This window comes from Pelobates fuscus, chromosome 13, assembly GCF_036172605.1.
Source record: "Pelobates fuscus isolate aPelFus1 chromosome 13, aPelFus1.pri, whole genome shotgun sequence".
In the NCBI taxonomy this organism is placed as follows: Eukaryota; Metazoa; Chordata; class Amphibia; order Anura; family Pelobatidae; genus Pelobates; species Pelobates fuscus.
Window position 1 is genome coordinate 94,478,383 of NC_086329.1, and position 17,100 is coordinate 94,495,482.

Consider the following 17,100-nt stretch of genomic DNA (forward strand, 5'->3'; position numbering starts at 1 on the left):
CCGATTTATTAAATTATTTTAAACCTGCCTTTCTCAAGAAATCGCATAAATCATTACAAGGGCAATTAAAAAGATTAGATTTGTAGTCCAGTTCATTTATTTAATTATTTAAATTGTTTCTAATTATTGCTGTACGGTCTACTCATTTAATCATCAAAAATGTTTTCAATTATTACATAGGGTAAATGGTATTAATCATAAAACTGCAGGAATCATGTTCAGTGTTTTTATTCCGTTCCGTTCTTCCCTTTTCCCTTTCTCATTGAAACTGTAATCACTCTTCTAAATTAATTGCTCGGACGGAGATGCAATAATACTTACTGGAATATGAATAACATTTACCAATTAAAGGATACAAGGTTACAGTTTTGTACTTTATTGTTAACTTTATAAATTTAACTTATGTAATTTAAATTGGACTCGCATACAAGAAATATTACCTGCATTAAAAATGAAAATGAATTGTCCATTTGAAACCGGAACAAATAAGATACACTAATGTTAGAAATTGAAGATTATGTTAGCTTTAGTGTACTAATAATCTTAATTTTAGTAATGACAGGAGGCGAATATTTGCATATCTTTCTTTACTGAAATCTCCAGCAGCATAGTAACAGTAACAACCAATGAGAAAAAAGATATGCTGCCCATAAAAGGGTCTGTCTATGACATCATTTCCTCTTTCTTTGAGGCGAAAAAATAACAGTAAACATATAAACAGATCAAGTTAACAATTCAATAACATGGTAGTAGGATGAACTTTGGAAGATCCATGGTATGGCTGTGTTTAAGGTGAATCTTTGTCCCGCAGTAGAGTTTTTCACGCTGAAAGGAGAAGAAAAAAGATGAAAGGTTTCTGGCGTGGCAATATGTCCGCATATCAAAACATTAATCTGAATATTAATGACTATTAGATTGCCTAGTCTACAGTTAGCTATAGTACTGTATAATACAACGTGAGACAATATGACAAAACCCGCCATCTAATTGATGAAATCTGATAGGTTATACAATTCATACATGGTTAAGAAATAGCATCTAGATCAGAAAATATATCGACAACCGTCAGTATGCTTACCTGAGTACTAATACCTGATCCCGTCAGATCCGAAAATAACCTGGGTGGGATACTATAAGGTGGGAAATATTCGCCTCCTGTCATTACTAAAATTAAGATTATTAGTACACTAAAGCTAACATAATCTTCAATTTTACCACATGACAGGAGGCTTCATATTTGCATTTTTAAAGCTTAGAGTTAATTAGTGTGAAGGAAGCATGAGATGTATGACGGAAATAGAACGTCCTGAAAGTACTTTCTCGTGACCAGTCTGCGCAGCGCATGATGTCGGTTAGGGAGGCGCCCGCCGTGAAGGCTTGGGATGCAGCCGCCCCTCTGACCGAGTGTGCGCCGAAAAGAGCATCAACTCCTGCCAGCGATAGTAGCCAGCGAACCCATCTAGCCAGTGTGGTCGAAGACACCGGTCCGTGAGGTCTTACGTAGGAAATCAACAGTTGGCCCTTCGAATTGTTTCAAAGGGGGGCTGTGCTTTCCGTATATCTCATCAGTGTCCTAACGACGCATAGTTTGGGGTCTGATCCGAAGTACGGATATGATACAGAGGTGGAGTCCGATTTAGTCCGTCTTGTAATGGAGAAGGTAACTCCTTCTGGAGTGAGGGAGAAGCCGTCCACGTCGAATGCTCTGACGTCTGACACCCGTCGGAACGAGACGAGGCATAGCAACAGGGTCAGTTTGGCTGAAAGTTGCTTCAGTGACAGATAAGGGTTGTCTGGCCAAGCCCTAAGGAAATCCAGCACCACGTTTACCTGCCAGAGATTAGAGTATTTGGGTGCTGGTGGTCTCGTTAGTTTAGCGCCCCGTAGTAATCGGCATATTAGTGGATCTTGACCCACTGGTCTGCCTTGTACTGGGACGTGTGCCGCTGATATGGCTGATCTGATCACGTTGAGGGATCGGTAGGATTGCCCTAGCGTGAATAGATGGGCTAGGTAGTTAAGGATCAGCGTGATAGGGGCATTAAAGGGATCGGAGTCCCGTTCCATACACCAATCACTCCAGGCTGCCCAAGCGGATATATAGCATCTCCTGGTGCCTGGAGCCCATGAGTCCCATAGGAGGTCTTTAGTCGATTGTGATAGGCCGTGAAGCGCCCAGGAACCCCTGAAATCGTCCAGGCCACCAGTTCTAGTTGTCCGTCCAGGATGAGGGGGTGTGGTTCTCCCCGAGGCCCTGTCAGAAGTAGAGGGAAGACAGGGAGTAGTAGGGGGTGTCCGTGGGACATCTCCAGGAGATCTGGGAACCACGGTTGGCTCTGCCAAAGGGGGGTTACCAGGATGAGAGAGATCCTGTGAGTGCGTACGTATCGTATTACTCGTGGTATCATGGAGAATGGTGGGAAGGCGTAGGCTCCTAGGTTGGGCCAGTCCTGTAAGAATGCGTCTGCGGCTTCGCTCTTCGGGTCTGGAAGCCAACTGTAGTATCTCGGTAGTTGATGATTGGTCCTGGAGGCAAATAAGTCTATTGTTAGCGGGCATGTCCCCCGCCGTAACTCTTGGAATATCTCCCTGTTGAGTTTCCAATCGCTGGTGTCTAGCCAGTGGCGTGAGAACCAATCCGCCGTCAGGTTGGAGATTCCTGGTAGGTATTCCGCCTGTAGTGTGATGTTCCGCCGCAGGCAGAAGCTGTAGATGTCCTTCGTGGCTTCTGTCAATGCTCGAGACTTCGCTCCTCCCAGGTGGTTGATATATTGCACCGCAGAGATGTTGTCCATGCGGAGCAGGATACAGCAATTCGACTTGTCCTTGGCCAGGCTGCGGATGGCGAAGGATCCTGCAATCAGTTCCAGACAGTTGATATGAAGGTTGGTCTCCTCCTCTTGCCATGGGCCTCCCGTGGAGGCGTCTGTGCAGTGAGCTCCCCATCCCCACAAGCTGGCGTCCGATTCCACGATGAAATCCGGGGATGAGCCGAAGATCGCCTTGCCATTCCAGGCTTGTATGTGCATTAACCACCACCGAAGTTCCGTTCTTACTTCTGACGACAACGGGATCCAGTGGTCGTATGAGTGTCCGGTGCGGAGGTATGTCGCTTTCAGTCGTTGCATGGCCCTGTAGTGTAGCGGGCCTGGGAAAATCGCCTGTATGGAGGAAGAGAGGAGTCCCACAATCCGGGCGAGCATCCTGAGTGGTAGTGTGTCCATCCTCAGAACCCGTCTGATCTCTTTCCTTATTGAGGCTATCTTTGCTGAGGGGAGGCGTAGGACACAGTCTTTCGAGTCTATGTCGAAGCCGAGGAATTGAACTGACTGGGAAGGAGAGAGCGCCGATTTTTGTCTGTTCACTATGAAACCTAAAGATTCCAGTAAGTGAACGACAAATTTCGTCTGCAATCGTAGTCTGGAGGCCGATTCGCAGAAAATTAGCAAATCGTCCAGATATACGAGACATCGTATGCCTAGGGTTCGAATGTGAGCCATCACCGGTCTCAGGAGCTTCGTGAAGCACCACGGAGCTGAGCTGAGACCGAATGGCAGACATGTGAACTGGCACGTCCGTCCTCTCCACAGGAAGCGGAGGAAACGTCGGTAGTGTATGTCTACTGGCACGGACAGGTACGCGTCTTTGAGGTCCAGACGTGTAAACCAGTCGTCTCTGATGAGGAGGTCCTGTAGCAGATGGATTCCCTCCATCTTGAAGTGTCTGTATACTACAAATGAGTTTAATTGCCGGAGGTTGATAACCGGTCTGTAGTCGCCTGTTTTCTTTTTGACCAGGAAGATGTTGCTTATGAAGCCTCCACCTTCTGGCGCGTATTGTACTGCGCCTTTCCTGAAGAGTGCGTGGATCTCCTCGTCCACCAAGTGTTCTTGTTCCTTTGACATGTGGATCGGAGGAGGGGTTCCGATTTGAATGGGGTCTTCGAAGAAGTCTATGACGAAGCCTCGTACTGTCTGTAGTACCCAGGGGTCCCTGGTAATCAACTCCCAGTTCTGAAAGAAAAGGGACAGGCTGCCTGCAATAAAATGCGAAACATTTTGGGATGTATGTGAACTCACCATTGGAGAAACGGCCGCGTCCTCGGCCTCGAAATCCTCTAGACCTCCCAGTTCCTCGGGACGCATAGGGTCTCTGCGTCGTGGATGGGAAGAAACTTTGGGATTGTGCGAATGGTCTGGAACCTGAGGACCAGAATCGGCTGGTGGCACGGTTCCGCTGCCGACCAGCCCTTCCAAAAACACCTCTTGCAGCTGGTGTATGAAAAACCTGTTTGAGTGAAGTTTGGGCCTTATTCAACGTGGTGAACAGGTTTACATGTTTCTTCAATTCTGCGATGAAGGCATCGCCAAACAGTTGTCCTTGGGCTTTCGGCCCAAATTCCTTCGCTCCGAGGTCCAGGAGATTGCTATCGATGCGGATTAAAGCCGATTTGCGTCTTTCTGTGCATAATGCGGCGTTAGCGTTGCCCAGTAGGCAGACCGATCTCTGAGCCCATTCCTGTATGATATGGGGATCTAGTTGGGAGCCCTGGCTGAGGGCTAGGTCTGCGAAGTAAAGTATTTTTGCGATGGGGCCGAGCAAGTCCAGCAATTTATCTTGTGCCGCCTTCATGCCTTTCTCTATGCCCTTACGGGGATCACGGCCCGAGCGGGACATGAATACCATCACTGTATTGTCGAACTCAGGCGTAAGTGCCACCTTATCGGGTAACAGGGGTCTGAGGCACTCGGCCCGGAGGCGTGCTCGCACTTCTCGTTCCAGCGGTTTGCGTAGCCAGAAGTGAATGAATCTTGTCAGGTGTTCTGGTAGGTTCCACTCGGAAGACCGCGGGTGTCGGATGGTACGCGGGTCGAAGAGTGGATTCCCTTGGTCATCCATAAATACGCCATCCCCGGCCATATCGGTGGGGGTACTGACATCTCTGTCTCCGTCGGTGGTGTCAAGAAAAGTCTCTTTAACATATCTCGAGGAGGTGGGAGGTAGGTCCTGCCACTCCTCCTCTTCGGAGACTGAGTCATCCCCTTGCCACTCATCGATCACGTCTAGGGTGCGCGGCACATATGATTCCTCCTCATCGGAGGATTGGAGTGGTTGGGGCGCGGGCAGTTGTCGGCCCGTGTCCTTGCTCCGTTTGACGGGTATTTTGCTCTTGGCCTTAGTGGACGGAGGGCTCGAAGTCTTGCGATGTCGCTTCATCTTGGGTATCTCCGAGCCAGCCGTTTCCATCCGTTCTGGGGGACTCATGTCGCCCTGACTTAGGGGTCTAGCCTTCAAGAGGGCTTTTTCAACAGATGCCGCTACTGCAGCATTAATCATGGCCTGAAGATCTTGACTGGCTTGTGTGTCCTCCATGATGTTTAGAGTGTTTCTCGTCCTGTTGGGCGATAATAAAAATCAGTGGAGGTAGTGGAGAAGAGTCAGTACTTGTAGTGACAGACTCTTGGTACAACTGGGGGCCGCCCAGTTTTTAGTGAGATTTGTTTAGAGAGGCGTATATGTATGGGCTGTCGCCTAATATAGAGGCCGCCTTCAGTTATGAGCTCAGTAGTGGTGTATGGATGGGTTCGCCACAGTTGTACACCAGAGCTGTATGCACGTTAAGTAAATAATCAGGGTAGGATGCCAGTGCAGTTAATACCATGTGCATATACTCTGGGTTCACCCCGGGTGGCGTGCCGTGGCAATCAGAGGACACCCACATAAGATAATGGTCAGTGACCTTGCATGCATATCTGGGGGGTCACCCCAGGTGGTGTGCCATGGAAAAAAGCCCAGAGGACACCCACATACATTTGTACTTTCAGGTACAGTGATATCATACGACCCGTGGCGGGTGCGGTAATATGGTATGCCCTTGGAGGGTACAATAGTGTAATATGACCCTGTAAAGGGTATGGTATTAATATGCCTCTTTTAAAAAATATTTACAGTACCACAGTGATTGGTGGGTTCCTGTAGGTTGTAGCATGCAATATACACATATATATGTGTGTAATCCTTGTGAGGTATGACAATATTCTTGCACATCCGATTAATACCTCAGATATAAAAAAAACTTTAATGTGGTGAATACAGTAAACATCCAATATATGCAGTATTACATAGAGTCCAAATGTATATATATATATATATGTATCGCTTTAAGGGTCTAGAGCGGAGATCGGGTGATTCCCGATCCGCTGACTCGAAGAGAGAGACGGCCGCCGAGGATCTCGCGGGTCGCGAGATCCAAGATGGCCGCCGGCCGCGTGGATACCAGCTCGCGGTCGCGGGGAGAAGGCGCGGCGCGCGAAACAACCCCAACAGAATAAGTACCTGGATACCCCTACCCGTCCCTACACATGGAACAAACGGATCGGTCCGCGTGGCAAGCGCGGCACGGATAGCCGTGACGCCCGCGGACCAACCGGCAATAACGCAAGTAAAAAATACAGATATGAGAAAAGTGTAAATACAGAGAGGAGAAGTAGGGGAATAGGAGTAGAGAGCCAGGTGAAAAGGGATTGTTTGGATAGGTACAAATATATAGGAAAAAACAATTCAAGAGAGTAAGTTGACCCAGAGAGGTAAAAAATACTCTGACCTGTAGGCTGGAGCAGCAAAGAAAGAGGAAATGATGTCATAGACAGACCCTTTTATGGGCAGCATATCTTTTTTCTCATTGGTTGTTACTGTTACTATGCTGCTGGAGATTTCAGTAAAGAAAGATATGCAAATATGAAGCCTCCTGTCATGTGGTAAAATTAAGGTTTACAGAATTTATTGACTATGATAAGGCAATTGATCCTGCTCTTTTGTTTTATTTTTTCTCCTCCACATGCTGATACTGCCTCCTACAAATTAAGTAAATGCGGACATTTAATAAAAGACCCGGCATTAAAAAAAGAAAAAAACGACGAGCCCGAAGTCAGATGAACAGTAATGGATGTACATATACACAGCTTGCCACAAGGAGCTACCAACATAGCCACAAAGAGGATAATGAACTTAACTATTTCAGCGCCGTGGAAGTTACCTGATACCAAAAAGAGACTTGGACCGCACACGTCGTACCTGTGGGTGGTACTGACGTGTGACGATTATTGTGCATGATGTGTTTGGCCGCCGTTTTTAGTTATTTAAACTTGTACAGGGAACCTTAGGACATTTATCGATTATACCCGGTTTGAAGAAGCCACGCTTGCTGTTGCGAAACGCGTCCCGGATTGTTTTTAGAGCTCATTGCAGCTATTTTAATTATTTGTTATATATTATAATTTTGTAATAAATCGGTTTTTACGGATCCTGGTTCCCAGCATCATTCATCAGGGAGTGCAGTCCCCAATCTGCACAACGCTGTGAAAGTGAGTCAGTATATCCTGACTCCTGACTTGTGAGTATTCACTTGGGACAAGTACATAATTTTCTTTGAAACATTTTAAACAATACTGCGCAATTGGGTGTACTTTTAATATTTTCCAGACCTCCTGTTTTTCAACACGAATAGGGGTGGGTTGCCTGTACGGACCCAGAAGCCATTCATACCAGAGCTGGGTTCATAGCTCTTTGTTTGTGAGTGTGCCAATTACGCCACTATTAACCAAAAATACGTTATACAATTTTACACTATGTATGATTATTTTTCTTAGGTTATGAACCGATTTGATAGTGGATTATTGCTCCAAAATTCTAAAAGGTGAATAATAATACTTTTTTTTGTCATATAAGCGCTACATTCTGGATTTATTATTATTTCACATGCGTACTGTTTACCTTCAGACCGGGTAGTAGGCCTTCCCTAGTCTCGTTACCTGAGCAAGGCAGTGCCCGTTTGCTCCATGAAGGTCTCCGTATCTCATGTCATCTTGATATGGGAGAAACTGCCTGCGCAGTTTGTTCGCAATGGTCTGGATATCCAAAACAGAATGCAAATCTCTGTTATATATGGTGCAGAATATACCAAAATCTGCACTCTCGTAATACCTGAGGCTCATCCATTAGCCGTACCATCACCAGGAGTGTGTGTAAATAAGTGGGAGTCACACCCCTGTGAGTATTTCTCGCGTGTGGTACAGTGGTCCGGATCCAGTAGATCCATTACAGGAGATAAAATAGAGTGATCCAGTCTGAATATGTATATCTTGCATGACTGGGCAGTCCTCTATAACGAAATCAGTAGCACGGTCGTCAGATCTAATTGAATGCAGGAGGGACGCCCCTCTATGCAGTCATCGATGTCTTGCACAGGTACAAGCCTGTGTGATGAACAACTGGACGGCACCGTAGAGCGTCGAGTGTATGAGAGAGCCGTGCTCTCGAATAATGTGATCGAATTCCGTGATAGCATCCGGCTGATAGCCTGAGCGGGCCGCACCCGATAATAACCAGACAGTAGAGTCTACATTCGTGACCAGTTCTCTCTATGAGAATGTGTCACTCCAAACATGTCCTCTGTATCCAGCTCAGTATCTGGCTGAGATTGAGGGAGGGCTGTGCCCTCTAATAACAAATCAGTGTCCGGTTCTGTATATGAGAGGGGTTCGCTCCCTGTTCCTGAAAATAAAATAGTCTCGGATCGAGGTGATGGAGGGCCGCACCCTCCTGTGATCCAAACGAGAGTCCCTTAGAGACTCAGGGTGACCAACTGCAGGGGTACACCAATTTCTAATATCAGCATAAGACTGAGGCGAGGTCCTTAGGTGGGTCTCTCCCGACCACAAGACCCTTCTCTGAATCGCTAACCTGAGAAGGAATCAACTGGTAGTAAACCAGACCGATGGGATAGTATACAACCTCGGGCCGTGTCCATCCTTAACAACAGAAAGGGATGGTGCGAAAATGCAACCTTCGGAAACAAAGATGGAAAACTACCAACTGACCGCGCGGGGTCAAGGATGACTGAGGAAAGCTGGAGACGTTCTCCGCAATCCACGAGCACTCGGGAGGTCGGAGGAGGTCTAGTCAGGCCTCTCGACGACCCGAGTGAAAGGAAAAGGAAGGCACGAAAACAAAAACAATAATAAACGTAGATAATAGTAAATACGTAAATTCTATCTCGGATAGAAGGCAAATAGCAGGCCGGAAGGACAAGGCAAGTAAGCCCCTCTGAACAGGGCCAGGAGCTAACCTTACGCAGGAACAACTACCGATATCTATATGGACACCGTGAGGCAGATAGAGAGTTAGTTGTTAAGGACAGGGAAACACCGCGTTCTCCTGTAGGTGTCTGATTACCGGTCCTTGTCTGTGCAAAGTTCTCCTTCGAGATGTGCCGTCGCCGGTCTGGTGTAAACCGTGGATGTGTGCCCGGGTCTTCATAAGAAGCCTTGCCCTTCAGGCATGAGGTTTAGGGCCTTCACCCTTCCTACCATACTCAGATGGCCGTATACTGGAGTCCTCTTGGATAGTATGGCAATGGTGCTTGCCTGGGCACCTGCCTATCTCCATGTCACTGGTGGGTACTGGGTTTTCCTCAGTGGTATACCCCCAGAAGGGCACAGGCCCAGCAGGCCAAACAAATGGACACAGAATATTTGGCCAATCAAATAGGCATAGACATAGCAGGCCATTCAAATAGGCACAGACATAGCGGGCCAATAAATGGGGCACAGACATAGCAGGCCAATCAATGGGGCACAGACATAGCAGGCCAATCAACGGGGCACAGACATAGCAGGCCAATCAACGGGGCACAGACATAGCAGGCCGTTTTAGTGGGCACAGACATAGCAGGCAGTTTTAGTGGGCACAGACATAGCAGGCCATTTTAGTGGGCACAGACATAGCAGGCCAATCCTGGGTAGCGTCTAAATAGGTAATAAGGGCCCCCTGTGATAGGGTAGAGTCCCCCAAATATCTGTAATTCTTCAGGGTACCCTGTGATATAGACGCCAATCCCTTTAGACAGCGTAATACTGTGTGAAGAAACCTTAACTGGGACTAGCAGCCCCTTAATGCCCAGCAGGCAAAATAGTGGTATTCCAGCTGTAGTGTGGATATAGTCTGAAAATGTTCCAGCGATCATAGTGTCCATAAAATCATGGAATACTGAGCGATTCATTTTAAACTGTGAATAGGTTATGCACCTGAACCTGCATCATCAGCATACCACCTGAATGGTATTGTACCCGTGGTAATTTCAGGAGTAGGGGTAAACAATTGCCAACTCAATGCGCCCCCTTATTGAGTTTGGAAGGTACCACCTTCCAACTACTAGTCACAGAGCCTGATAAATAGAATTAGTGTCAGCATAGGCTGGTTTCCCATACCGGTTAGAGCCAGAGCTAGGTCTGCTTAGCTTAATACACTTGCCATAGACAGTGTATATCCCACTATAGTCGTCTCATTGCTGACTCAGAGATGGAAGGAATCACAAGGATATATATAGAGAGAGAAGCACAAGGATAGGAACATAAGAACACTAAATGAATAGTGCAAAATAAATTACTCCCCACATTTCCTAAAATCTATAATATATTTTACTCATAACAAGCTAGAACCCTGGTCACTTGTTCATAGCCAAAACCAGTTGGTATAAAAGTATAAAGATGTGCTAACCCCTAACTAAATGGCGAACTGGCTCTGCATGCTAAGTGAAAAAAATCTTGCGGTCCAACTACCGTGGGTGGAGGAGGGGCCGCAAGCAAGCGCACCCTCTTCTCACCGGTCGGGTGCACGTGGCTCTAGAAGGAGCCGGCCGCGGTGAGGCGGCCATGTGCGCGAGCGGGTCCGGCTGCCGGGTACTCGCATCTGAACGCGAGTAACCCCGGGCGGTGACAGGCTCATACCGGAGCTCGGGGAGTCAGAGGAGACAGCCAAACGGCTAGTCTCCTGACACCCCGAGTGAAAGCACCCGCTGCCCGCGAAGGACGCTGGAAAGAGGGGGGCGAAACAAAAAGGGGAGCGACCCTGGCAGCATCCCCAGAAACCCCCATAAAAACCCCCACTGAAGGAAACCACCCCCAAAGTAACAGGGAACCAACTAAACATATATGATAAACAGTAAAGCATATAATATAGAAAAGAAACACAACATGATAACTAGATATAAGGCATATAAGACATATAATCTGATAACTACATATAATGTAAATAATATATAAAATAAATATAATGCAAATAATATTTATGTATATAATATGACAGCTAAAAATAAAGTATATAATATGATAACTAAATACCGTGAATATAAATCATAAATAAATCATAATAAAACCCAAAGCCACCCACTAGAAGCAGAAATGATGCATGGGGAGGGGAGTTTTATAGTACCTAACTTTTTTCTGATTGGTTGTTTTTCTGTGCTGCTGTGGAGTTCTAGTAAAGAGAGACTAAAGCAAATACGAAGCCTCCTGTCATAATATAAAATTTCATCTTAATATATATATACACATTCTCTATAAATACTGTAAATACTTTCTTTTATTCATTATTTTTAACATAGATTTGTTACATCAGTGGTCTATACCTTCTTAGCAGTTGACACACTATAAATTCATTCTATATGAGCATTTTTTTCATAATTAATAAAATATAAGTAACTACGTCTTCATACAACCGATGCACCCTTGGATTATGTGTCTGGGTACAAGATGAGTCCAGAGGTTTGAAGTGGTTCCTCGAATAATCTGAGAGGGTTAACCAGCTCTTCTTTGGACTCTAGTATGGCGTCAGTGGGGTTGCCCACCGTAATCTATTACACCCCAGACCATTGAGAGGCACATTCACTATCATGGTACAGTAAATCAGTTCAACAGGAAAATTATATACATATCGGTGCAAGCCCACTATAAGACTGCTTGGCAACTACTGTACCTGATTATGCTCTTTATGGCCTACATTCCAGATATTAGTTTTATACATGGATATTTATGTAAAGATGATTTACTCCATGTTTCCTAATATCAAGGTGTCCGTCCCTTGTTAATACTGAGGCGATTACTTATATTCAATAGCACATACATGTGTTTTTGCACTCCTTTATTATCTACCTATCTGTACCAGTGATATGACTTCTCTCGTAATCATAGCACAACGGTAGTTATATGGTTAAAAGTGCAGGCTCACACATAGATAAGTGTCTACCAATTGCATGACGATACGTCAATGGGGGGCGGGGTGTGTTTGGGTCCCGTTTTTGGCGCGAACCTACAACACAGGCCCCCTCTATCCATTGGTGCAATGGAGCTATAAAGGAGCTACTGATGCCTGAGAACGCCTGTATAACCTCGGAAGAAGGCGCGTTTAGCAGTGCCGAAACACGGGTCAGGTAGCAGGTAGCGAGGATAGATAGGTGTTCGTGCTCTAGCCGTTCCAGTTTTCGTTAGCCAGTTAGTTAGAAGTCTTTGCTTTGACGGCTCGAATTGTGCTCTGTTCTGTTGAGGGTTGTGGGTTATTAGGGTGATTCTTTATTTGTTTGGGGGAGACTCTAGTTTAGTCTTCCCACCTCGTGCTCACACCCCAGTCAAGGGAGTTTTCGTCATTGACAGCCGCAGAGGCACTATTTACACTGTATCATTTTACCTCTGACTCTGGACTAGCTGAGCAATACTAGCAATTTAGTAACAGACTTTCATGTTTTCTGTACGTGTATTTTCTCTCCCAGATTTGTAGCACTATCTTGCTACTTTTTACCCCACAAGACTTTCTAAGCAACTGTTAGGGGTTCTGCTGGGAGGGTCAGTAGCCATCTATTATTTTAGATGGCTTTAGATGGAAGCATTATCACAAGTTGCTATTACTTTGTGGTAACGGTACGAGTACTGTAGTGGGATCCCCTTTCCTTTCAAGATTGTATCAGTCCTTTTTAAGTGATACCTTTAGATGATATATCCCACTCAGGAGCAACGATCTCACCTATCTATACCTAAATATACCTAAATTATTTTTGTCATCCTCATTTTCTCATTACTAATATGAGTATTTTATTACAGTAACGATTAAAAGTTATGTTTTTTATATATATATATATATATATATATATATATATATAGCAATCTACTAGGGGGCGCCCTACTTTTTCTGACCCACCAGGTCTGTTTCTTTCTTTATCTGTACATATATGTGAGGGTTATCCCCTGTCTTGGTCGCCCCTGACACACACCTAGTTGGTTCCCTTAGGGGTATCTAGCTCTTCTTTTGACATCACGGCTTGCCAAAATGTTGAAATCGACCGTTTTGGGGGTGTGGCTTTCTATTAAAGGACCACACTATAAAAAGGGCTCATAAGCTTTGAATCATTGTCCTGTTGTGGTTCAAAGTTACTTTGTTCCCTATAGTCTGTTTTCTGGTTTATGATACTTGGTATTTTGACTTTGGCTCTGGTTTAATTATTCTGTGTTCTCCTTTCTTTTGACTCAGCTTGTTCTTATCACTTATCCTGTTTTCTGTCTCCCTTGACCTCGGCTCATCCCTCACTATTCTCTGTCCTTGCCAACGTTAGCCCGGCCACTGTAAGGTTCGGTATACGTATTCATATTTGCACTCTGTATATTGGATCCCTGTGTTGTTCCTGACAGAGACGGTTCAATTATTAATTCATAAAATCAGAAATATTGTGGACAGGAGGATGGTTTTTCAGCCATGTTGCAGACAAATTAATGGTAACTCTCCTCCCTGCCTATAACAGGTAATGCTGGCAACGCTAAAAAACAAGACCGCAAGAGTGGCTGTGAAAGTCATCAAGAAAAGGCCAATGAAGGCACATAGGATTGTTGAAGAGAGGAATGTCCTGAAGGCGGCAGGTGAATGCCCCTTCCTCTGCCCTGGATTAGCTGCCTTTCAGACACCGGTACGGCGTTGTATGTCTGTAGCTATGAAGCCCTGTCCACTAATATTTTGAAATAATGTGTCTGTCACCTCTGCTGTAAGACATTTGGCCCATAAAACAGTTTGAGATGTCTGCAGGGTAAGGTTCCATGGGTTTATAATGATTTTTGTTTATGTCTCCTGAACCAGGCCCACGCGTTCTTCGTTATGCCACATGTGAGTGGAGGCAACCTGAGCGATATCCTCAAGAAGGAACACTGCCTCGATCGCCACAAAGTAAAGTGAGTAACATAGCTACATGAAGGTACAGTCCACGTCCTTTATCTAGAACTAAAACCATATCCCACAACAATTCATAACAACCAACATACACATATCTAAGCAGACCTTATAATTATTATTGGTTCTTTTAAACTGTTTCTCCTTTCCCACCAGATTTATGTCAGCAGAAATGGTCTGTGGCATCCAATTTCTCCACAGACATGGCATTATTCATCGGTATGAGTTTCCATTTCTGTGTATTCTCTCTTTGCTCTTTTTAACTCTGTATCTGAGTGCTACTCAAAGAGCGCCTTCCTTACTCTCTGTATATTTAACCTCTGCTCACTCTCCCATTGCCACTGCCATTATCTATGTATTTTAGCCCTACTTCCTATTTCCCCTGTGTGGCTTTCACCTTTTACTTCACTTGCTGTAAACATTCAGTTCAGAAACTTTTTAAATGTATTGATCTGCAATTTCAGAGACCTTAAGCCAGATAATATATTGTTTGAGAGAAATGGCCATGTTAAGATTGCCGATTTTGGAGTGGTGGCAACAGATATATTTTCAGGAGACACTACCACGGGTGTGATTGGGTCTAGGATCTACATGGCCCCAGAGGTGAGTTTTTATCTATTTGTACAGGTGTTTTATAAATTTTACCATGTATTTGTCTTTAAACATATATCCAATCTAAATATGATTTTTTTTTATGAAACTTCCTGCAATTAAAAGATTGTCTAGAATCTTTTTTTCATTAGAAAATACATGAGAGAATGACCTTTTAATTGGATACATTTTTCTTTTACAGGTGATTTTAATCCAGGCGTACGGCCCTGCAGCTGACTGGTGGTCCTTCGGCTCGATTAATTATGAGATGCTGAGTGGAAGGCACCCATTTTTCACCGGTCAGGAAATAGAACTTTACAATGCCTGTGTGACGACCGTGGAACCCCGTTACCCATGCTCATTTGCAGGAGTAACACATGACTTCCTATCTAAGGTATGCGTTAGTTTCACCAATTTATAATCTTTGAAGAACCATTTTAAATAGAAAATAGAGAGATGTGTTTCTGGGAAAATATTAAGGAAAGATGTTTAGGGATGTTTTACGAAAAGTCATAAAATGTAGTCTTATGTTCGGATGCATAGTTTAATAACAAATCGGTAATCCCTCTCTTGCTAAATATTCTTTGACAGCAAAATTAGTTTAAAATGTATAATAGAATCAATAAATGATATAATGGATTACGTAGTCTAGATGGTTCAAGTTAATGATGATTTAATGCATTTATCATTCCAGCTCCTCACGAAAGACCCAAAATTGCGCCTTGGGGTAAATGGTGACATCAGGGGTCATCCATTTTACAGCGGGATAGATTGGAAGAACTTGGAGGCCAAAAAAATTCCTCCTCCATACCAGCCACGAGTGGTAAGTATATACGAGTTATTGAGTTCATATTGAATTACCCCTTTGTATAGAACATCTAGCCCTATCACACATTGGAACTCATAGACAACAATGGTAATTTAAGGATTTATTAGAAAAACTATTCAGATATGTAAGGAGCATGTGTAAAAATCCATAACAGTCAACATTAGTTTTTATATTGAAAAGATTTGTGTTTTTATGAGATGTAGTTAATAGTTTGGCAAATGTATTACCAGTGATATTAATGAGCATTATAAATATGGCCCATTGTGTCTTATTTATAAATGATCAGCATTAGTGTGGTAATCATTTCAGGCTTATGCTGAAAAAGTGATCTATTTTTATTTAAAGGTTATATTTTCACATTTCGATTGCTATCATTGATAATTATTTAAAGTGTGTGATATTAATGTAATTTGCCATTACATGTAAATGAAATAAGAGACCCTTCCATATTTTTTACAGCCTTATGGCGACCTATCATCTGAGTGCCAGGAGGAGTCCCTCTCATTTCTGAATGATAGTAACACATCAGAATACACCGAGAACATCCCTGGCTTATCTTTCACCAGCCACAAATGGAGGGACTAAGCTATCGAAACAGAATGACGATATCTCCTGCTGTATTCCATCAGAGTATCTTCTCCAATGCATTAAAAAGATCTTCTGCTTGGCCTTGCTGTTAGCCAGACCAGCAGATGTCATGACATCAAAAACCCAGAAATTTATGAACGGGGTCACATTGGCTGCCAAACCGGACATAGAGACAAAATAGTTAGGCACAGGCACACACACATGATAGATGTGACCTACATGATCAAAGAAAATTATCAAACTCACTGCAATAATGAGAAGTCCTGTGAGAAAGTATGGGCTCCATGGGCGGACTTGGGCCGAAATACCCGCAATAGAACCACACGTAATTGAGTGGCTGAGGTTGTTTACGTGTTTCTGTTACATTTTTTTCTATTGAACAAAAAAGGCAGTCAAGTGGGGCCTACCTTGTGGGAGAGATATATAGATTGCATTGTCACGGGTTATCATGCTATATCTGTTAATGGTGTTTTATATAAAAACATGGTCGCAACCATTTGTGAAATGGAAACATGTTAATGCTTCTGTTTGCTCCTGTACCCCCGAAAACCCCTGTATATCATGTAAGCTTGTACTGTTATTTCTGTTTCAAAATAAAGATCTCCTGATGTAGTCTATCACAGAATCTCGCTATATACTATAATCTCAAGCATTCTCTTCTGTTTCATTCCATCAAAAACAGATTCTTCTGATAGTTAATTGATTACTGATACCCCTGTGCTCTTAATAGAAAAAAAACAAAAACGTTTCTCTGATTATAAAACCTGTAGATACACACTGAAAAATGAAATATTCTGATTTCTTTCCATTACACTGTCTCCAATGTATAATGTACAATGTATGGGGCCCCCATGCAGTAAAATTAAAGAGTTTTACTTGTTCTACTTAAAACTTCAATAGAAGAGGTTCGTGATTATCTGTATATCCTACTCACCTGAACATGCATACATTACAAGGGTGCTGCTGGGATCAATTCATACAACATACAGCATCCGGCACACTCACTCATTCAATAATCTGCAGTTTCAAAGCTGACACAATGCAAT

At 43.9% G+C, this 17,100-nt stretch overlaps 1 protein-coding gene across 5 annotated transcripts in view; it reads left to right on the forward strand.

Moving 5' to 3' along the window:
• LOC134583262 (protein kinase C theta type-like) overlaps positions 1-16,671 on the forward strand; it is a 64,731-nt gene extending 48,060 nt beyond the window's left edge. For 2 of the 5 annotated variants that reach the window (XM_063440129.1, XM_063440131.1), the window contains exons 2-8: positions 13,628-13,789; positions 13,957-14,048; positions 14,203-14,265; positions 14,511-14,649; positions 14,840-15,031; positions 15,332-15,460; positions 15,926-16,671. In XM_063440129.1, coding sequence (XP_063296199.1) covers positions 13,631-13,789; positions 13,957-14,048; positions 14,203-14,265; positions 14,511-14,649; positions 14,840-15,031; positions 15,332-15,460; positions 15,926-16,051 — 900 coding nt within the window. In that variant the 5' untranslated portion in view covers positions 13,628-13,630 and the 3' untranslated portion in view covers positions 16,052-16,671. Of the gene's footprint in view, positions 1-13,346; positions 13,457-13,627; positions 13,790-13,956; positions 14,049-14,202; positions 14,266-14,510; positions 14,650-14,839; positions 15,032-15,331; positions 15,461-15,925 lie in introns of those variants that run through there. The other 3 variants (XM_063440130.1, XM_063440128.1, XM_063440127.1) reach the window with 3 other exon arrangements.
• The last annotated feature ends 429 nt before the right edge of the window (positions 16,672-17,100 follow it).